Source organism: Sorex araneus, chromosome 11, assembly GCF_027595985.1.
Source record: "Sorex araneus isolate mSorAra2 chromosome 11, mSorAra2.pri, whole genome shotgun sequence".
Lineage (NCBI taxonomy): Eukaryota > Metazoa > Chordata > Mammalia > Eulipotyphla > Soricidae > Sorex > Sorex araneus.
This window is the reverse complement of record NC_073312.1, coordinates 16,857,334-16,880,076: the sequence shown is the minus strand read 5'-3', so window position 1 is coordinate 16,880,076 and position 22,743 is coordinate 16,857,334. Positions and strand designations below refer to the sequence as shown.

At 39.4% G+C, this 22,743-nt stretch overlaps 1 protein-coding gene across 7 annotated transcripts in view; it reads left to right on the top strand.

The window, feature by feature from the left end:
* Positions 1–22,743, top strand: part of ADD3 (adducin 3) — a 142,487-nt gene that overhangs the window by 117,327 nt on the left and 2,417 nt on the right. For 5 of the 7 annotated variants that reach the window (XM_055118997.1, XM_055118998.1, XM_055118999.1 and 2 more), the window contains exons 3-14: positions 1,333–1,471; positions 5,980–6,131; positions 7,268–7,348; positions 8,855–9,004; positions 9,473–9,616; positions 9,729–9,827; positions 11,538–11,720; positions 12,306–12,563; positions 14,752–14,871; positions 15,707–15,793; positions 19,651–19,774; positions 21,872–21,967. In XM_055118997.1, coding sequence (XP_054974972.1) covers positions 1,333–1,471; positions 5,980–6,131; positions 7,268–7,348; positions 8,855–9,004; positions 9,473–9,616; positions 9,729–9,827; positions 11,538–11,720; positions 12,306–12,563; positions 14,752–14,871; positions 15,707–15,793; positions 19,651–19,774; positions 21,872–21,967 — 1,633 coding nt within the window. Of the gene's footprint in view, positions 1–1,332; positions 1,472–5,979; positions 6,132–7,267; positions 7,349–8,854; positions 9,005–9,472; positions 9,617–9,728; positions 9,828–11,537; positions 11,721–12,305; positions 12,564–14,751; positions 14,872–15,706; positions 15,794–19,650; positions 19,775–21,326; positions 21,341–21,871; positions 21,968–22,743 lie in introns of those variants that run through there. The other 2 variants (XM_055119003.1, XM_055119002.1) reach the window with 2 other exon arrangements.

The following is a 22,743-nucleotide window of genomic DNA, read 5'->3' as shown; positions in this document are numbered from 1 at the left end:
TCTGAATTATTAGGCATCCTCTAAGCAGGGCAACATCTAGGCAGGAATTCAAGATGACCTTATCCCAGTCTTAGGAGTTAGACTTCTATCAGTGATTACAAAGAGAGTTACCCTTCCAGGGAAGATTTTTCCCAGTCATCTCCTAGGTGTTCTAGTTCTACCCAGTCTGAGAGGGAGTGTTTAGGAAACAATTTTCTGCCTTTTGCCTCTTAGGTAAAATATGCAAGCACTGAATTGAGTATCTGACAGCATTTTATTGCACATGTAACCAGTCCCAAATGGAAGGGAAAAGTTTAGATGATTTACAGTGCAAGAGCCTTTGTGTTTAAAATGAATGAAATTAGTTGTATACAGGAAAACAAATGATGGATTTAATTAAGCAATGGTTAAGGGTAATGGAAATACAAACCTAGCTGTTTCAACTACTGTGAGAGATTGGGAAGAGTTTCCAAATGATGAATCATGTTAGCGACTCAAGGATTACTGGAATAGAGACTTTCTCTTAATGTTCAGGATTTTGATTGTATAAACACTGTTTTACTACCACCACCCACCCACTACCCAACCTACCCTACTCCCCTCCCACCAAAAAGAAAAAATTAAACAGTAGAATTCCCGAACAGGAATATACAGATCCCAAAGCTGGAAGAAACTATTCTTTAGCATATTGTTGCTGAAAAAGAGTAATCAGTTAACTCTGATCAGTTTGCCTCCAGTGTTTATAAAGTTAAGAGACTGCTATGGGAATCATAAAATTGAGGAAGCCATCAGTTAGTACACTTTAGTGAAAATTTTTGCCATGAGTCACTCTGTAATTAGCGGTCATTGGACGAAGGACCTGTCCTAACCCAGATGATAAGGCTATCAGATGGAAGGAATGAGTCTCTTTTCTAACCGTCTGTACTCTGTGTTCTTATTGCATATTAATAGATGTCTCTATCTGTACCTGCCTACTGTAGATGTTATAATCTCATTTTCTTGCAAGAGTTGGAGGGCACAGTGCTGGGAGTCACCAGGTTTTCACCCACTAATTTAACACTCAGGTCATCTAGAGCTGGGGATCAAAAGCCTTGTGCGCAGTAGGCTTTTGCGCCAGCTATTTGAGCCTAACTCCTTAACTCTCATTTCTTCTTTTCCTTGAGAATAAAAATGCCTAATGATTTTTTCTTCTGGAGAGTATGCTTCTTACACTGTTTTTATTATATTGGGCAGTATTTTTGTTTTGAAATAGTTTAGATAAAAGCTGGTCAAGATTATTTTGAAGCAAGTTGTTTGGGTTGTTCCGCTTCAAGGGAGATGCATGTGTTCAGTGATTATTTCTGTGTGTTTCAGGCCTTTCGGGAAGACCTGGAATGCCTTATTCAAGAACAGATGAAGAAAGGCCACAACCCAACTGGATTATTAGCATTACAACAGATTGCTGATTACATCATGGCCAATTCTTTTTCAGGCCTTACTTCATCTCCCCTCAGTAAGTCTTTTGGAAAGTTTAAAAGATTACACTTTTATCTCTACTTTGGACACTGTATGGTCTCCAGCAGCTTATTCTGCTCAGTTCAATCCATATGTTATGTTCATAACATCTTCTCCTTAGAGTAATATGTTATGATCTCATACTTTTTATATCAACCAGATATTTTACTAGACTTCATGAGGATTGTAAAATAGAAGATGTAGTTCCTGCCCTAGATAATTTATATTTTAGTTGAGGAAAAATACCATGAATGTACAAAAGATTAAAAACTTCAAGATAGCTGCAGAGAAAAAATTTATAAAGCAGCTCATAAAAAATTGCCTAATGACCCTTTGATACGTCACTGTGCTCTGAACTGAGGTCTGGAATAATTATTGACTGAAGTGCTCTGAGAAAACTTTGTAGAATTCCTGATCTTAATAGACATTAAAGGATGCAATAGTTAGTTCTTGATGTAAAAAGGGTGTTGAGACATTTTATTCATTCTGCAACACCATTTTAATGAACTGATTGTCATCAGGATACCAAGAATCAAGAGACACAGAGTTCAGCCAGACAGCAGATAGAGACTTTCCCCCTTGCACACTGCCAGCCCAGTTTTAATCCTGGCACCCCTTATGGTATCTCAAGCCTACCGACAGTGAACCCTGAGCACAGAGCCAGGAATAAGTCCTGAGCATCACCGAATGTGACCCAACATTCCCCTCCTGACCCCCCCCACACCCCGAGAAAAAGGACAGAGTTTAAGTACATTACCTGTTTATAAGATTTGTACAGAACTGACTAATACAGGGGCATGCACACAGATTTCCAAAGGAGACCACAAGGGACTGGTTGGTATCCAAAAGATGATAATGATTCACTTCAGAATTGTGTCCCTTCACCTTTTGAGGGGCTAGATTAAATATTAGAAGTTCAATTAATGTCAGTATTTTCTAATATTTGTAGAAGTCTTAAGTGAACTAGTATTTTAGAAGATAGCACATTAGCTAAAGAATCTTTGGAAGAGTCCTTACGTTCTAAAGGTGTAAGTACCCAAGCTAAAGTGCTAATTATGGGTAGAGAAGAAAGAAATTGATTAATGAATAAGGCATATGATGATTTGATAGGAGTATCTAAGTGACTATTGGATAATCAGAGAGAACTTCTCACTAGGTTTCAGAGGTGAGTTTGAAACCTGAATAGCAAAAAGGAAAAAGGAATACACCATACCAAAATCTATGAAAAGGTAGAAGATCTGGGCTGGAGCGATAGCACAGTGGGTAGGGTGTTTGCCTTGCACGCGGCATTGGAGAGAGAGAGAGAGAGAGAGATCTAGTTTAAATGTAAGATACAAATGAATTTAGCAGCCTCAATCACAAAAATAAAGACTATGATCTGTAGCTGCTTGGCAGGTGGACATAAAAAAAACTATCACTCAGAGCTATATATGTCGATTACAGAATTCCAGTGACCGGAATGATAGTACAGCAGTTAAGTGCTTGCCTTGCCCATATTCAATCCCTGACATCGCATAATGTCCCCTCACACGACCAGGAATAATTCCTGAGTACAGAGCCAGGAGTAACCCCTGATTATCTCCAGATAATGATTCCTCCCCTCCAAAAAAAAGAGAATCTCACAAGAGGATATAGACAAAGAAGAGTAGTGAAAGATTCTTAAGTTGAAGGCAAGAGAGATGGAAGAGAGCTGACCTGAGTGTCCTGCATAAGAAAGGTGATCTCCAGGGTCGTTGGCTGGAATGTGTAAAGGATGGCAGCAGGCAAGCCATGTCCCAAACAAAGACCACAGAGTAGAAATGAGCCATCTGGACATTTACATTTTACATAGAAAGTGGAAATTATAATTGGAAGGATAGAGATTAAAAGAAGTAGGTTATTGGCTAACTGAAATTTTGTAAAAATTAAAAGTATTTCTCTTAATGAATATGTAAAATTTGAAACTTAGATTTTACAGAGTGTTAGTCTGGACTTCTTTTCTCTCTTTCTTCCTTTCTTCCTTTCTTTCTTCCTTTCTTTCTCCCTCCCTCCCTCCCTCCCTCCCTCCCTCCCTCCCTCCCTCCCTCCCTCCCTCCCTCCCTCCCTCCCTTCCTTCCTTCCTTCCTTCCTTCCTTCCTTCCTTCCTTCCTTCCTTCCTTCCTTCCTTCCTTCCTTCCTTCGTCATACCCAGCGATGCACAAGGGTTAGTCCTGGCTCATGCACTCCGGAATTACTCCTGGCTGTGCTCGGGGGACCATATGGGATGCTGGGAATCGAACCTGGTTCACTGCGTGCAAAGCAAATGCCCTACCCACTATGCTATTGCTCCAGCCCCTCTGGGGCTTCTTTTAAACATTTTCACATCTCTGGATTCTCACATGGTAACAGCAGGTTGATGGGTTGGAACACCTGCATCCTTCAAATCAGCCATGTACTGTCTAGTGGGCCGAGGACATACCAGACCCAGTGTTTACACTTCTTTTTCATGCATTTGCACTAATTTTCTGGCCTTTGTAAATCTTCCAGTGTGGGACTCCTATGAAACTTTGAGTAGGGGAATAGGGAGGTTAAAAGTAGTGGCCTAGGAAACTGAATCTGATCATTTTTTATGCAGAATAAATTTACAAAGGGGCTCTAGGCATTCTGCTTATTATAGAGGTTACATGGCAAATGTATGGAAAAATGAGAGGCCTTTTGAAGAAAAAAATAGTAGAACTTGTGGTACTTTCCATTTGTGGTACTTTACATAACCCCAGAAAAGTTAAGAGGTAAGTGAACTTAGCATTTAAGCCTGTGGGGATTATAGTGCCATCAGTATTTTTTAAGTATAGGGAGAAAATAGGAGCTAAATATTCAGGCCAGGGAAGGTACAGGAGTGAGGCGCTTGCCTTACCCAACATCCAACCCTGGTTTGATCTCGAGCCACACATGATTCCCCTGGCACAGAACCCAGGAGTTAGCCTTGAATACTGCTGGGTGTGGCCTACCCCTGAGTGAGAGAGAGACAGAGACAGAGAGAGGGAGGGGGGACAGGAGAGGAGGGAGGTCTCTTCCAGATCTATTTATTTTTTTTCTTATGGGGCAGGAAGGGAGGGGCACACCAGGCAATGCTCCTGGTGTGTCCACTCCTGGCTCTGCACTCAGGATCACTCCCGGTGGAACCTGGGGGACCATATGTGGTAGCAGGGATTGAACCCTGGTGTGCAAGGCAAATACCCCACCCATAGTACTATAGCTCTGGCCCTATTTCATTGTTTCCTTAGCTGCTGAGGATCAAACCCAGGGCTTCACACAGATCTCTGAACTAGTTTCCTGATTCCTTGACCCTTTTAAGTTGTGAGCCATTGGAAGCAGCAGGCAGAAGAATGGGCGGAGGGTCTGAACAGCGCAGAAATAACAATGGGAGGCTTGAGAATGTATGATATTCTCCTGAGGGAAAGGAGAAAGGAAAAGTAACATAGTATAAGACTGAGCTTTGGGAAAGAAAGGACCAAGGTTAGGGCAAAGGCAGGGGGCAAAACTTCTGCAGGAGTTAAAAAGGGCAAAGTAGCATCACCCGGGCCTATAGAAGAATTGTAGGAAAGAGGTAGCATTCCGGGTACATGAGGTACATGATGGGAGGGAAGCCGGGAGATGGCCAGCAGGAGTACATGTACGTATGCCACAGTGCCTGAGCCTGATTCCTGGCACCACATTCCCCCTCTGCCCAGCACCAGTGGATAGAGCCCTTGTCACTGGCTCAAGCACCATCACATTCCTGGCCCGAGCTTGAGCCATCTGACCTGATTGGCCATCTTTTGCCAGGAATGGACCCCAGGTCCCTGAGCATGGCTTTGGAGGCTCTCCCACAAAAAAAAGGAAAGTGAGGGGTAGGGAATGTGAAGGAGTCAGCGAGAATGGAAACTTAAGTTGAACTTAGTGGAACTTGGCAGTTGTGTCTTTAGGGAGCATGCCTAGTTTTTGCTAAGTAGAAGAGGCAAAAGTCAGACTGCTGTATGGCTGTATTCTTTTCAATTTAAATTCTTTTTTTGTTTGAATAAACATTTAAATAAATCTTACTAGCTTTCTGTTGGGATTTTTATTTTTCATCACAAAACTTTAACATCAGTATTAACAATGCTTTCAGTTTGGGAATCATGTGACCATTTTCTCCAAGGATGTGAATTTTAGATAACAACACTCCCTAACAAGAAGTAGACAGAAAGCATTTTCCAATCAAGTAAAGAATAGAACTGATACATAGTTTCACCCAGTGTTCTGCTAGGAAGGAAGATAAATTAACGAAACTTTGTGTGAGCTGGGAGCACAATTCGTCAGGGAAAGGAGGAATTGAGAGGTTACTGAGCCCGCTCGAGAAATCGACGATTAACGGGATTTCGTGACCGTGATCGTGTGTGAGCTGGGAAGTTTCTCCTCAGTTGTTTATAAGGCTGGGGCCTTGCCATACGCTCTGCCACTTCCTGGGAGCTCAGTTGAGGTAAGGGATTACTCAACCTGACTTTCTCTCCACAAATTTTTCTCTTTCAGGTCTTGGCATGGTCACACCTATCAATGACCTTCCTGGGGCAGATACATCTTCATACGTGAAGGGAGAAAAACTTACTCGCTGTAAACTTGCTAGCCTCTACAGGCTTGCGGACTTGTTTGGATGGGCACACCTGGCAAATACATATATCTCAGTGAGTCCTTTGACTTTTTTCTTCCTTTTTATGAAATTCCATGTAGAGGGCAATTATACTTTTGCTCATCTTTCCTCATAGCTCAGGTTCTCATTCTCCTCTATTTTTCTTATCGCAGATGTTTTTGAGTACTATTGCACCTTAGATACAGCTAACACGGAGAGAAAATTCTGCCAAAGAATTTTTTCCTGAATAAGTCCTACCATAAATCTAAACTAAAAGAATAATACAAATAGTAAATGGAGGAAAGGATAAGGGGTCAGGAAAATTTCCTCTCAGGACTTGATTTTTTTTAAATATATTGTTCCCATTCATCATCATCTTGGTTTTATGCTGCCACTTGACACAATTGGATGCTAGACAATGTCTAGAGGCCAAAAAAAGTATTAAAGTATGATGTGGAATCTTTACATTTTTCCATTTTCCCCACATCTCTTGGTTTTGCCCTTTTACTTCCATTGAATTCCTTCTGAGGAGAACTCTGTTCTCTTTCCTCTGGCCATTTCCCCTTAATTTTTAATATTGTAAGTCAAGATTATAATCAGTACCATTTTTGGTTTGAAAGAAAATCAGCATTTCTTTCTCAAGAACGTAGTTGAAAGGATACTAGAGAGGTAGAAGCAAAAGCTTTGCCTTGCATGTCAAGCCCACCATCCTTCTGTGGCACCCCATGTTGTCCCCTGAGCACCACTAGGAGTAATCCCTGAGTATTTCCTCACCAACCCCCCCCCAGAAAAAAGAATAATGTAGTATAGAGACCAGAACAGGGATTAAGACACTTGCCCTTCATGCAGATGACCCCGTCAGTTCCTGCACTGCATATGCTAGTCCACCGAGCACTGCCAGGAGTGATCGCTGAGCATTGCCAGGCATTGCCCAAAGCCCTCTTCCCCCAAAACATAATGTAGTTGATCCTAAGCAACCTTAGAAACCCCCAAATAACACCTCAGGTGAATATAATAAATGAGAAATACATCATAATTTTTTATCAAGTTCTTAAGGGTTGAGGGAAGAAAATTTTATTGTTGTATTCCCTCAGATTGCAAATGTTCGTCATATATATATTTTTTTTAGTGATGCTTACATTGTCAAATATCGCACCTCACAGTAATTCTTTCTCTTTTTTTTTATTCCAGGTAAGAATAAGTAAGGAACAAGATCATATTATAATAATTCCCAGAGGCCTCTCATTTTCTGAAGCCACAGCCTCCAATTTGGTATAGTTATTATTCCTCTGTTGTTGTATCTGCACTTCCTCATGCTTTTCTTATAGTTTCCTTAAATTTTAATTAGCAGGATCCGAGTGAAAGCATATCGGGAAGGGCATTTGCCTACATGTAGCCAATCCACGTTCAATCCCCAGCACCCTATATTGTCCTCTGAGCACCATCAAGGGTGATATCTGAGCACAGAAACAGGAGTAAGCCCTGAGCACGAAAAACAAACTAAATAAATTTTAGTCAACACAGAAAAGAGCAAGATACGTTATGGATGAAAAAGCATTTACGATTAAAAGAGAAGATTTTGTTGGTTTACAAGAAAAGCTTGAGGGTTCAAGAAAAGCAGGGTAGGGATGGAGAGCTAGTACAGCAGGTAATAAATAAGGCATTTGCCTTGCACATGGCAAATTCAGATTTGATCCTGACACCTGTATGGTCCCCTGAGCCCCACCAGAAGTGATTCCCTAAGTGCAGTCAGAAATAAGGCCTGAGCACTACAAATTTGACCCCCCCCAAAAAAATTGTTTTCAATTATTTTTATAAAAGAAAGCCCAGGGTATTGAAGAGACTAATTTATTTAGGCTTTATGAGTTAACTTATCCATGTTTTGAAGAAATTCTTAAAACTTTTTCACCCTGGGGCTGGAGCGATAGCACAGCGGGTAGGGCGTTTGCCTTGCATGCAGCCGACCCCGGTTCGATCCCCAGCATCCCATATGGTCCCCTGAGCATCGCCAGGAGCAACTCCTAAGTGCAAAGCCAGGAGTAACCCATGTGCATCGCCAGGTGAGACCCAAAAAGCAAAAAAAAAAAAAAAAAAAAAAAAATTTCACCCTATGCACTCAAGAATTTGTTTTTTCTAACTTTTTATTGTTGTTTTTGTTTTTTGGGCCATACCTAGTGCCATGCACACACAATGTATATATTTATTTAAGCATATATGTTTAAATATACATGTATTTAAACACCAAACAGAGTATGTATAAATATTGACCTAGTCTTTTACTTTTTCATACTTGTGCTCAGAGCCACTGTCATTGGCCTATAAAACAATAGGAGCTTCACTGAGTCTCGTTGCTGTGCTGTTAGCAAATGGAAATTTCCAGATCAGTTCAGTAAACGCCAGGCTTGTGTGGACGTTAGGAGATGAGCTTAATTTATTCCATTTCTTGCTAAATGCTAAATTTTTTTTGGCGATTACCTGTTTTTCATAATGACATTTTATGGGAACAAAGTTGCACCATTCTCTCTTTTTTTTTTTTTCTTTTTGGGTCACAACCAGTGAGGCACAGGGATTACTCCTGGCTCAAAGTTGCACCATTCTTTTACGATTGTTTTTGACTGCTTTTGTACTAAGATGCTTATTGAGTAATTGCAACACGGGTCCATAAAGTCTAAATATCTATTATATGAACTTTACCTCTAAAAATTTACCACTCCCTAGCTTCTGGACCCTAGGCAAACTTTGATGTATGTGTATCAAATATCTTTCTGATTTTCTCAGGTGAAAGTCAACATAATTGGAGAAGTGGTTGATCAGGGAAGTACTAATTTGAAAATTGACCATACAGGATTCAGTCCTCACGCAGCAATCTATTCAACACGTCCTGATGTTAAGTGTGTGATACACATCCATACCCTTGCCACAGCAGCTGTAAGTCACGGGAGGGCGGGAAACAACAGTGACTCTCGACAGTATGTTATTATCATGGCTTTCTTTATCTGATGCTTTACTGTCCACATTCTTTCAGACTCTGCCGTTCAAATCTTTTTTTTTTTTTTAATGTTTATCTTCCACATGCACTCTGGGCAAAAGGTCTGATTTGGGCCAAATCCTGCCATTCTGGAAACAGCTAGAAAGATGGCATTTTTTAACTAATCCATTTCATAATGGGGTGATAAAGTTCTTGGGAGCACAGTATCTCTCATATTTGGTACAGCGTTTGGTTGTTTCATAAGTCTGTGCTTTTTTTTTCTTTTTTGAAAGATCTAAAGTAGTGAGTGAGTTGGAATGCTGAACACAGTGAATACACTAGAATTTCAAAAGCTTCTTAACCTGAATCAGGTTTTTGTGAAAGTGTATTTAGTGACATGTTATCTTGGCATGAACCCCATCAAATAGGTATCATCCATGAAGTGTGGGATCCTTCCAATATCCCAGGAGTCTCTAATCTTGGGCGATATTGCCTATTATGACTACCAAGGATCACTTGATGAACAGGAGGAGAGAATTCAACTACAAAAAGTTTTGGGGCCAAGTTGTAAGGTATGTAGTAGCGTTCCTCTCTAAGGAGCTATTTTTGCTGCTGTTGCTATTCATGAACGCAGTGTGAGCTATGCCAGTTATTTAAAGCGATTGCTTTGGGATTCTATTTTAGGTGCTGGTACTCAGAAATCATGGTGTGGTAGCACTTGGAGAAACAGTTGAGGAGGCTTTTCATTATATTTTTAATGCGCAGATTGCCTGTGAGATTCAGGTAGGAAAAATCAATATACCTCCCCTTTTGCTTTACTCTTTTCTTGTGTAGTTGGAGTTTGCAAAATTATTTCCAAAATTCCATTGGCTGGTGTTTTTTTATTTTGTCTTTTAAGCGAAGTTCTGTTTTATTTTAGTTAGAAGAGTTGATTCAATTATATACATCTGTGCTTCAAAAGTATCATTTTCCTCACAAGTCTACATTTAAAGATAATTTAATTGCACATTTCTCCATTTCACCTTCAAACATTATGTTGCCAATAGAGAAACAAAAGTCACTGCCAATCATCGAAGATCACTTACTTTAGGGTCCCTTTTATGAAAATTGTGAGTTCATAATTAGACATTTTATGAACTCTTGAACTTTTCTCACTAGGTTCTATAAAGAATTGGCTATTTTTAAACCACTTTTTTCCTTCAAATAAACTGTGTATTGAACAATCTAATTTTCCTCTTCAAGAAAACCAAGCAGGACCAAGAGACCACACCAATAGAACAATAGTGGATATGGTGTTTGCCTTCATGCAGCCAACCCAGGTTCCACCCCTGGCACCCTGTATGGTCCCCTGAGCATCGGTAGGAGTGATCCTTGAGTGCAGAACCAGGGATAAGCCCTGAGCACCGCCAGCTGTGGCCCTCCCAAAAAACAACAACAAAACAAAACCAAAAAAAAGAATGCTGGGCTGGAGGATAGCACAGCTGGTAGGGCGTTTGCCTTGCACACAGCCAACCTGGGTTCGATTCCCAGCATCCCATAGGGTCCCCTGAGCACTGCCAGGGATAATTCCTGATTGCAGAGCCAGGAGTAACCCTGTGCATCGCTGGGTGTGACCCAAAAAGAAAAAAAAAAAAGCAAATTCTTTTGAAGCAAATAGTAATGGTTTTAATTCATTGGATGTGTCATCCAAAAAAAAGCAGGCAAAATTTTTTTCTACATCTCTAACCTATCTTAACTGCCAACTTCTTTTTTCTCTTTCTTTTTCTTTTCTTCTCACATGAGACTATGAAAAGTCTAATTAAATTAACATAGCAAGCTGACTTCTGCCTGAAAAAAAAAATCCTTACATAGTATATGCCTGTGGTCCTTTAAAATTATAACTTTCAACTAAAGTATTGACTGGGTAGCTTAGGGGAAATTACGAGAAAAGAACTTTTGAATTTGGCAAGAGTATTCAGTCATTTGAAATATATTCAAAGGTATGACTGTAAATGTGTTTTCCATCAGGAAGAGTGGGGTAATGGAAGGGATCTTTCATAAGACAGATGGAAAAGGCACTTCAGCTGCCTGCTGTCACCGAGCTGTATTGCTTTGTTTTTTATTAGTAGTAGTCTAGATAACCAAGTCTTGGATATTAGCTGGATTAAAATTGTCCCTTTGTTGATTTTTTTGGATTGGGGATCAAATCAGGTGCCAGCTCTGTGCTCACAGGGGAGTTTTCCTTTTTAAAAGTTAAGCATTTATGGGGCCAAAGCAATTGTACAGCAGACAAGGCACTTGTCTTACACGCAGCCACCCACAGGTGTGATCCCCAGCAGCCCATATCGTTTCCCAGGCCCTCCAAAAGTGAGCCCTGAGCATAGAGCCCTGGAGTAAGCCTTGAACATCACCAGGTGTGGCCCATAACCTCTCCCCACCACCACTCCACAAAAACGTAAAGTACTCATGATAGTCGTTAGCCTGTGTAATTCTATGTTTCACTGTTGATTACAGGTGCGAGCATTAGCAGGGGCAGGTGGAGTAGACAATCTACTTGTACTGGATCTTCAGAAGTTTAAAGTTTCCACTCACGATGTAGCAGCATCTGGAGGAGGTGGTGTGAATTTGGGCTCTCATCAAAAGTGGAAGATTGGCGAGATTGAGTTTGAAGGACTAATGAGGACCTTGGACAATTTGGTAAGTGAACAGTTGAATGTTATCTTGTATTTCAGTCTTTAAATTGAAGAGTAGATGCTTCCATCTTGCTTTGGTTATGGAACATACTTTTTCCTCCAGGAGCAGAGTTTGACCATAGGAAGCTATTCATTCAGGGTAATTTTCTCACAATTTTAAAGAATCAAACAGTAAAACATGCAAATATCATTTAATGTTAGATTTTTGCCTCTTCCACAAAAGGCTGGAAGGCAAATTGCCTTTAGACCCAGGAACCAAGACAGAAATGAACACTTTAATTTGGCCTCTGGAAAACTAGTTTATAGCTAGGAAAATATTTCTGGTCAGCAGTTTTGAAATTACCTTTGTCAGGAACAGTGGTATAAGTGGAAATTGCATTGTCAGCTGGAATCAGTTTTAACCAGATCTTGAAATCTGTTTCATTTCAACTCTAGTGTTAGGTGGGGCTTGCTGTGGGACTTGGAAAGAACTCTTTCCCTTTATTGTCAATAAAAAGAGGTCTTTGGAATCATTGTTTAAAGAGAGTTATAATCAAAATTCTATGTTGGTACAGGCTTAATTGCTTAAAATATGGTTGTTCTCTCTTAGGGGTATCGAACAGGCTATGCTTATAGGCATCCTCTCATTCGAGAAAAGCCCAGGCACAAGAGTGATGTGGAAATCCCAGCAACTGTGACTGCCTTCTCCTTTGAAGACGATACAGTGCCACTCTCTCCCCTCAAATACATGGCACAGAGACAGCAGCGTGAAAAGACAAGATGGTTGAACTCACCAAATACATACATGAAAGTGAATGTGCCTGAGGAATCTCGAAATGGGGAAACCAGTCCCAGAACCAAAATCACAGTATGTCACTATTTTACATGGTCTGCCTGTCAAGTATTTTACCTGGTTACTCATATACGTATGTTCTGTGTCCCAAATGTTGGGAAAGTAGAGCGTAACCTTAATAACATTTTCACTGTTACTTACGGAGAATTTGTGTTAGACTCCTGATTATAGCTACTATTCATGAATTACCACATTTAATTCTCTTAGTCCAGAGACAGTGTCTTTTTTTCCCTCCATTCTGTAGATAAGAAAACTGAGGCATTGAGGATTTAAATAGTTTTATAAATGGTAAAGTGGGATTTTAATGCAGTCTCACTTAGAGCTCATTTCTTTTTCACTACATTAATCTGCTTTGTGATTTGTCTTGTACCAGTGAATTCAAAGTAAAAAGTTAGTGCTTGATGATGCCAAAGTTGCTTGAACTTTGCCCACAGCCTACAGCCACCCTTAAGCAAATTCTTTTAGGTCAAGATATACGAGTTATTTTCTCTTTTTCATCATTTTGTTTTGGATCTGATTTGTTTTTAGAGCTCTTATCCACCACTCTGCAGATGGTTAAAATCAGCTCATGCTATCATATGAATCAGTAACGTTCAATATGGAAATACCAAAGTAATCAGTTGGTTTTTCCCTTGTCTGTAAGATTTCTTTTCCTCTAGTAGAAGAACATAATTAAGCTCATTAGTGTCCCAGATTTAATTTTGACAGATTGATGTCCAGTCATCATTAATCTTGATGAATATTAGCCTTCTTTAAGGTTCTAATGTGTAATAAAAGAGAATTGTATAAGAATTTTTCATCCCTACTATTCTGGCATATTATAGGTTACCTCAAATTTAAATCTTTTGTAAAATGCTCATGAAGGACTTGGTGTTTTCTATTGACCAAAAATAAATAAATTCTGGGAAGCTAAATTGAAAAAGGAATTAAATTATTTATTTTTAGATCTCGTAAGCAATTTTTTTTTATTGAATCACCATGAGCTACACTTACAAAGCTTTCATGTTTGAGTTTCAGTTATACAATAATTGAACACCCACCCATCTCTCCACCAATGTACATTTTCTGCCACCATTGTCCCTCCCACCCTTCCCCCTGCCTTTATGGCAGACAGTTTCCCTCTTTAAGAGAGTTCTTAAATCCTTTTTGGTGACATATCTTGGCTATCATCAGTGGATGAAACTTTAGTGCAGGTGTACCTTTGGATGTGAGTTAATGTGAGATCATGCTTTGTGCCTATGCTTAAAATATTTTCAGCATTGTTTTTAAAAACCAAGCAGAGAGAGGCAGAGAAATAGCATAAAGGTTAAAGTATATGTCCTGCATGTAACAACCAGGTTGATTCCTGGTACTGCACACCTGGTACAGCCTTGAGCCCTCTAAGCACCATCCGGGATACCTGGGTGAGGCCTGGCATCTTAGGTCCCAAGAAGCAGTATATCCTTGGACCATTGTGTTGAACTACTAGCATTGTTGACTAAGAATCTCTGGAAGGGGTTCCCCAGGACTCGTGAACACCACTTGGGAGACGCTAGACCTCCCCACCCCCGCCACACTCAAACTCTCTCTCTTTCTCTCTCTCTCTCTCTCACACATACACACACACACACACATACGCACAAAATCACCTACAAAGCAGAGACAGAATAGTTTATAATTAGAGCAAGTTGTAGAAGTTTTTTTCTTTTGAATTATTTTGGGGGTGGGATTTGTTTTCTTTGAGTTTAGAAACTCTACCGAGCAGTACTTAGAATCTACTCCCAGCTGTGCTCAGGGGTCACTCCTAGCTATACTGGGGGACTTTATGTTGCTGGAAATCAGACTCCTACTTCCTTATGTGCAGAGCATGTGCTCCAGTCCATTTAATTATGTCTCTGGCACCATAAGCAATTTTTTTAAATGTTGTTTGTGAGCCTTTTTCTGACTAGTGAAATTATTTACAAAGTGTTGATAAGGAAGCTGGGCAGGATACTTGTCTTGCATGCAGCCAACCAGGGTGTGATCCCTGGTAGCCCATATGGGTCCCCAAACCCTGCCAGGAGTGATCCCTGAGTACAGAGCAAGAAGTAGGCCTTGAACACTGCCTAGAGTGGCCCAAAAAGCAATGTAAGCTCCTTCCTCTTTGGGTGAATAAACCGTTATCAAAAACCCTACTGTATTTCCTTAATACAAAACTTCATTCTTGAATCTTTTTATTCTTTAGTGGATGAAAGCAGAGGACTCCTCTAAAGTTAGTAGTGGAACACCCATCAAAATTGAAGACCCAAATCAATTTGTTCCTTTAAACACAAACCCGAATGAAGTACTAGAAAAGAGAAATAAGGTAAGACACGGTCTATGCTCAGGAGAGACATTTTTTAAATACATTTTTATTTTTAACAATAGTACCGGTATGACTGTTCTATACTTGCAGTGCCGCTACCCTGTGCCCACCACCACACTGCCGGCATCCCTCACTATATCCCAAGGCACTTCCCCACCCCACCACAACCTAGCATTTATGCGTCCTCAGATCCCAGTTCTATTGGCCAGCTCTCTTTTTTTTTTCCCACTGAGGATTATCTAATCTCTTTCTTTGTTTATTTATCTATTGTGAGATCATCTGTTTTTTTGTCATTTTCTTTCTGAGTCACTTCACTTAGCATCCACATAGGAGCAAATTATAATTTCATCTTTTCTCATAGCTGAGTAGCGTTCCATTGTGTGTATATCCTACAATTTTTTATCCATTCATCTGTTGTTGGACACTGGGCTATTTGCAGAACTGGGTAATTGTAAAGATGTGATGAACACAGGTGGGTGTGCAGATGATGAGAGACGTTTTCATGCTGTTTTATATTTAACTTTAGTGATTAACTTGATTAAGACCAAACATGGGGTTCAAAATCAGAAAACATTGATATTTAATTAATTCAGCATAATTGGAGCTTGTAAATACTCCCAACTCTTCTAGTTACTGGTAAGTGGGCTTGTATTGGTGAAAAATATAATTCAGTTAACACAGTTCGTCACTAGAATCTCATATCTCAGAAAGAATAGAGGTAGGAATTAAAATGGCTCTCACTTTGAGGTGGTCAAGCTATAAAGAGAAAATAAAGAATATCTGCTTTATTCTTTATTGCCTCCAAGAAATTTTTATTACTTTTTTTGTCATTCAGATTCGAGAACAAAACCGATATGACTTGAAAACAGCAGGACCACAATCTCAGTTGCTTGCTGGAATTGTTGTGGATAAGCCTCCTTCTGTAAGTTAATGGAACAACATATTGAATATAAGTGTGATATTTATTTTTAACTAAATTTAGCTTGAGTTAAAAAACAGTGATTCACAAGAGTTCAAATGTCTCCTTCAATCAGTTTCTGGTTTTGTTGTTGCTTCTACCATCTACCTTGGTTAATCAGGTTTGGATCACAGCTATATTTTATCAGACCTATTGTGACCAACTATCTATCTATTTCTCTATATGTATGTATGTATGTATGTATATATGAAGATATCATTATTTTATCACTAAGAAAAGAGAGAAAAACTCTGACAATTACAGCTGTAGAATGCCATCAATTATAAGATGATGCCCTGTTTCATAGATGGGAAAACGTGAAGGTAGACTTCGCTTTAGAATTAATGATAAGATAGTGATCAACTTTTATGGAAGATGAGGGGTTATTTAACCTATTTCATATACTTCCTTCTTTATTCTTTCAGTATAGTTGTATCATAAATTTGCTTTTGTTATATCAGCTTTTCAGTATTTATATCTTTAAGCCTTTACTGCTAAACTTTATAGTAGCCCAGGATTAAATTTTCTTTCCAACATAATTTTCCTTCCCCTATAGTTAATAACTGTCTCCTGTTCTTTCATTAGGTTTAGTATTTGGGGTCTTTGCTTTGCCTCATCAGGCTTTTCAACAAAAGCATAAAGTCTCATTATTTCCATGGTCAGAGGTAACAGGTACTCGCTCAGTCCCAGCCCTCTGTAATTCTAGTTCATCAGGGCTGGTCAAATTTTCCAGGCCAGTACTGTCTAATTTCAGGCTCCTGTGCTTCTCAGGGCCTTTTACTGGCTCATATCTGCTCTTCACTGGACATGCAACTTTATCATGGAACACATTCTCCAGTAGTTCTCTTCGAAAGGATACATAGAAGAGATTGCATTCTGAAATTCCTGTGTTCTGCCTTCAAATAATGGGTGTAGAATTCTAGGATTATATGATTTGAGAAATAATTTTCCCACTAAACACGAGAAGCATGCTGCCATTCGAAGTAGGAGGGCATTGTGTTTTCATGTACCTTTGTATTTGTGTTCTTTTTTGTTCTGCAGGCCTTGTTTTTATCCCTGCTGTTCTAAAATTTCTAAAATGTATTTCACGATGGTGTGCTTTGTAGTAGTTCTCTTTTTAGTCTTTGTTCTAGCAACCCCTTTTCATTTAGCAACTTCTTTTAATCTGCAAAGTCACGTCCGGCAGTATTGGGTGTGTTGGGTTTTTTCTAACTATTTCTTCAGCATTCCCAACCAACACCCCCACCCCCACCTGCAATTTCTTTATTCTTCTGTTCAGAAATACTGTTTGTTGGATCTCTTTGATCAAGGCTATTATTGTTCTTTTTCCTTTTCTACTTTCTGTCTTTGTCTTTTTAACCTCTCTAGGCAGCTTGCTTGGCTTTATTTTCTAATCCGATTCCATTTCTAGTTTGGTATTAGTTTAAATTTTTCAGATATTCCTTAGTGTTCCTTTAAAAAAAAATTTTGTAATATCCTAGGACCAGAGAGCTATTGCCATGGGTAGAGTAGGGTGCTTGTCTTGCACGTGACCACATACAGTCTCCTAAACTGAATTTCCAGGAGTGATTCCTGAGCCAGGAGTAAACCCTAAACACCACCAGGTGCATCCCCAAAACAAATAGTAACAAAAAATAGTAATATGTTGGTCTTTCTTTCATAGACACGGTGTTTTCTCTTATTTATTTAAAGGGAATTTCTTTTCATTTTTTTTTCCAGCTGCCTTTATTGTCTTTTTTTTCCTTGAGTTCCCTTTTCTTTTTTATTCCAATCATTTTCTTTCATTCTGGAACCTTTCTCCAAGGGTCTGGTAAACAGTCATCGTCTGTTTATACTTAAGAACGGGACACTGAAACCCAGGCCTAATCTCCAGATATGGCCACAGTTTGGGAATTGGATATTAATTGGATATGGACCAGTTTATTTCTCTGGAGACTCCCCAGACATTAATATTTGCTGTTCTTTTTCTGCTTTCATCTTTTATTTGTTTTGTTCATTTTTGTTTGAGCCCCACCCAGCAGTGCTCAGTGGCTACTCCCAACTTGGTGCTCACTCTTGGCAATGTAAGGAATGAACCTGGGCCTCCTGCATGCAAAGCATTCTCTCCAGCCCTTTGAAGCTATTCCCCCAGCCTCTTGTAATTGTTTTCTGTAGCCATTTAATTTATCTGGAGAACTCTCCTGTCATCCATCAGTTTCCTGTCATTGTTCTGGGAGCCCTCAGCTATGTTTTGCTTCCCTAATCAGTGGTTCTAAAGAATAAACCTGGTCTGCAGAGATGGTAAAAAGATAAATGTTTGATTGTGTGGTTAGGAAATGGGACCTGAGAATCTTCATTTCTTCAGATTTGTCACCCTTTAGCTTGTCCTCCTTTCCAGCTTTTGTTCACTACCACCTGTGGTGCCTGAGGGATGCCTCTCATTAGAGGTTAGAGTCTGTAAGAAAAGTGAGCATGCTTCTTATCTGTACCCCCTCCTTGAAGGCCAAGTTCTCTCTGTTCTTGCCTATTCTTCCATCTTTTTTCCTTCTCCCAAAAATACTTCCTTGCCCTTTAGAGAAGTAGTCCTTGTTTCTTCTCTCATTCTTTTATCCTTTAAAACTTTATATCATTTTTGTTGCTGTTTCTTCACTGTGTTTTGTTGGGGCTTGGTGGAGGGATTCCATTTCTAATGCATGGGTTCAATTAAGTGTTAATTGAAAGTTTCATTAATTCCTTTCCAAGAGCAAATAGCTATAAATTTGTTTTCAGAGAAAATTTAAAGAAGTTCTTTTGAGAGGCTGCAGAAGTAGCTCAACAGGCTGAGTGCATACAGAGCCTGCGGGCGTTCAAGGTTTGATCCTGAGCACAGCATGGATCATGAGCACAGAACCAGGAATAGCCCCCACATACCACCAGGTGTTGCCCCCCTCAAAACAAAAGCTCTTATGATAGTTTCACTTTGAAATAAGCCTTTTTCATAGGGTTTTTTTTAAATGAAGCAGTTTTTTCAAATGAAGCTTTGTTATATAAAGCTCTTTAAAACTTGGCTTGAATTTTTTAAGTTAATGAAATTGACCTAAATGAGATTATCAAGGAAAATCACTGGTAATATCTTTCAGTTGGACAGTAGTCAGAAATTATTAATCTGATATTCTGTTTTTGTTTTTTAGCGATAGCACAGCTAGCAGGGCATTTGCCTTGCACACGGCTGACCCGGGTTCTATTTCTCCACCCCTCTCCGAGAGCCCGGCAAGCTACCGAGAGTATCTCACCCGCTCAGCAGAGCCTGGCAAGCTACCTGTGGCATATTTAATATGCCAAAAACAGTAACAAGACTCGCAATGGAGATGTTACTGGTGCCCTCTCGAGCAGATCAATGAGCAACAGGGTGACAGTGATAAAACATTATCATTAAAATTCTTCCCTCTGGTGTTGCTGTCACAGGGCAGTCATACACATGCTTGTTTGTGGTGCTCACCAGAGCTAGCACATCTGGTTGTGGTGCTTACTCAGCCTTGGTGCTCACTGGGGGATGGTATATTCTTTTAGAGCTTGCACATAGCTGATTAGCTCCAGAGATTATAGCTGCATCATTGCAGCACCAGGGATGGAACTAAGGGCCTGACACCTGGAAAGCAGGCACTTTTGCCATTGCACCATCCCTGAGCCCTGATTTATTTTAAATAAACCATGTTACTTTATTGTTTCTTAAGATTGTTGTGAAGTGGGCGATAGTAAATGTCATATCTACATTTCTCTGTGTGTAGATGCATATTTAAGTACAGCTATCGGTGATGTAGAGATAAAGCTCTTAGTAATAAGTCATTTTTTTTCTTTGACAGACCATGCAGTTTGAAGATGATGATCAAGCCCCACCTGCTCCTCCAAACCCCTTCAGTCATCTCACAGAAAGAGAACTTGAAGAGTATAAGAAGACAATCGAACGGAAACAGCAAGGCCTGGAAGGTTAGTTAACTTTAAATGTTAGAATGTGTTTGGGATAAACCTGGGACAACCACAGTGTTGTTTGCTAGCATTGGAGCGTCTTGAATGGACTGATAGGAGACAATATTTATTTTTCTTTTATAATAGATTTCTCTTTGTCACTTCTCTGGGTCCTTTCCAGAGTGTAAGTGCTGCTAGAATGCTAAAGGCTATCTCAAACTGACTAGCTAAAATCGAGGCAACTGTTTTTCTCAGAAGGTAATCTGATTGCTAGCAAATCTTCTGTAGTAAAATGAAATCCTCAGATGAGTAGAGGATGACTAGCTAGTAAATAGAGACAGACACATTAATAAGCATTTCATAGTGTTTGACTTCTTAAAAAGTGTTTTACTATGAAATACAGATTCACAAGAATGTGGATGTAATGCTTTGTATAATTTCTTATTCCTGGCTGTCCAAAGTGCTAGTATTGTTAACTTCAAAATCAAAACAAAGCAAGCTGCTAGAATTATGATGTCACTTTCTTCAGGTAGTGGCACTCTAGCGAGAGTGTGTTTTTTTTGACTTCAGAATCCTAAATAAGGATTGTATCGAATTGTATAGTAATGATCATGTTAACAAAAAACACCCTAGGTAATTTGATTACTAGCTCCTTTTTTGTAACAGACTTTCCACATCAGAATTCTTAATCTTGAGTCTTCAACTATGTCATCTATAAATATATGCTTAATTTTAAAATGTGGGGAGTCTTAAGTGGCAGGCTAGATGTTTATGATCCTAAAGAGAGTAGGGTAAGAGTCTTTGCTTTAGAACTTCTACAATACAGTTGAAATTTTTATCCAAAACACAATAGAACCAAGAGTTAAAGACTTTTTGTCCATGTTAACTGTTACATAGAACTATCACTACTACATTTCACCACATCATTGTTTCATCCTCTGTAGCACTGTCGTCCATTGTTCATCGATTTGCTCGAGCGGGCACCAGTAACATCTCCATTGTGAGACTTGTTATTGTTTTTGGCATATTGAATATGCCACGGGGAGCTTGCCAGGCTCTGCCATGCGGGCGGAATACTCTCGGTAGCTTGCTGGGCTCTCCGAGAGGGACGGAGGAATCTAACCCAGGCCAGCTGCGTGCAAGGCAAACACCCTACCTGCTGTCCCGCTGTGCTATTGCTCCGGTCCTCTAAATGTTTAACCCTCTATTTTTAATAATACTGACAGGTATTATTTGGGGGTTATAGTGGGGGGGGTTGTTTTTGGTTGGGTGCTTTGGTTTTTTTTTTTAGTTTCACATAAGATCTTTTTTGGCCCCCCCAAAAAATTTTTGGAATGAAATCTATGACAATAGTGGTGAAATACAGTAATGACATCTGGATCAGCCAGAGAACAGCTTTAGTGCCACAGTATTAGTGCCTTGTCACAAAAAGAGGCCATCCTGACTCATTAATATAGATACACTAAATGTTATATGTGCATTTATTGAATTTATTTGTTCTAACATAAGATTGGAAACTTTCTGGTTTTGTATTTTGTAAAACATTCCTCTTTAATCTTTCTTTTTTTGAAAGCCTAAAGATGTCAGGTAACATACTACGCTCTAGAATCATTACCTTTTATATATAACTTTATAGTTTCTTTCACATTATGACCTTCCTTTTATATTGTGACCTTCTGAATAAGTTCACTAATACTGCTTTGATAAGAATCACTAATTGGATACTGTATTTTAAATTTAGTGAAGTGTTCTGCCTCATTAATGAGCATCACTGGGGAGGATTTTATAATTCTTCAGGTTGCTCAATATATTTTGGTTTTCTAACACACTCTTAGCAATAGCTAAATGCATTTATATTGTTTGCCTGGCTGCCACTAGCTAAGCTTCCTTTTTCATAAGCCTGTATGTCAAATTACTATTAGAAGTCAGAAATTTTAATATATTAACCTTCTCTTAGTGCATAATTATCAATATTCAGAATAACTGTCAGCATGTTTGGCTCATTGCTTAGAAACTATCATCTCTGTATGCAGGCATTTGATGTATGCACTAACTTCTCTGAAATTTTAATGCTTCTTTATTTTTGCATGGCTTTTTAACCAAACTCTTATCCAACAGATGCTGAGCAAGAATTACTCTCAGATGACGCTTCATCTGTTTCACAAATTCAGTCTCAAACTCAGTCACCGCAAAATATCCCTGAAAAATTAGAAGGTATTTGATGTAATTTCCCATAGCATTTTCTGAGTAAGTCCTGAGAGTCTGTCCCTCTGCCATTGTTTTCTTATAAAGAACTTGAATACCTGATAACAGTAAGTTTGCTGTGGATTTTACTTCAAGCTCCCAATACTTTTATACCTTTTTATTAAAGAGGGTGTTATTTTTGCACGGTATTTCAATTGACTACTTAAACTGAATTTTGGCAGTGTACCGTTCTTAAGAATTTGTGAAATAAAAATTTGTCTATTGTATGTTTTCCAGTTAGAAGTATGAAATCTTTTTCACTTTTGATTGCCTAATGATGACCCCCAAATTAAAGAAAGTCAAGTTTTCCTCATTTATACTGGTTTTTATGTACAATTAATTCTCAAGTCATCAAACTATGTATCTCTAGCCTTCACTCTTTTAACAGCCTTGTTCCCTTCCCTCTGTATGAAAATTAGCTTCATGCTAATAGACCCGTTGTTTATTAGAACAATTATTTTTATAGAAATAAAGTATTGCAGGGCTGGAGTGATAGCACAGTGGGTAGGGCATTCACCTTCCATGCAGCCAACTCGGGTTCAATTCCCAACATCCCATATGGTCCCCCAGCACTGCCAGGAGTAATTCCTGAGTGCAGAGCCACGAGTAACCCCTGTGCATCGCTGGGTGTGACCCGAAAAGCCAAAAAAAAAAAGAAGTAAAGTATTGCCACGGCTGGAGCAATGGCATAGCAGGCAGGGTGTTTGCCTTGCATGCAGCCGACCTGGGTTCGATACCCAGTATTC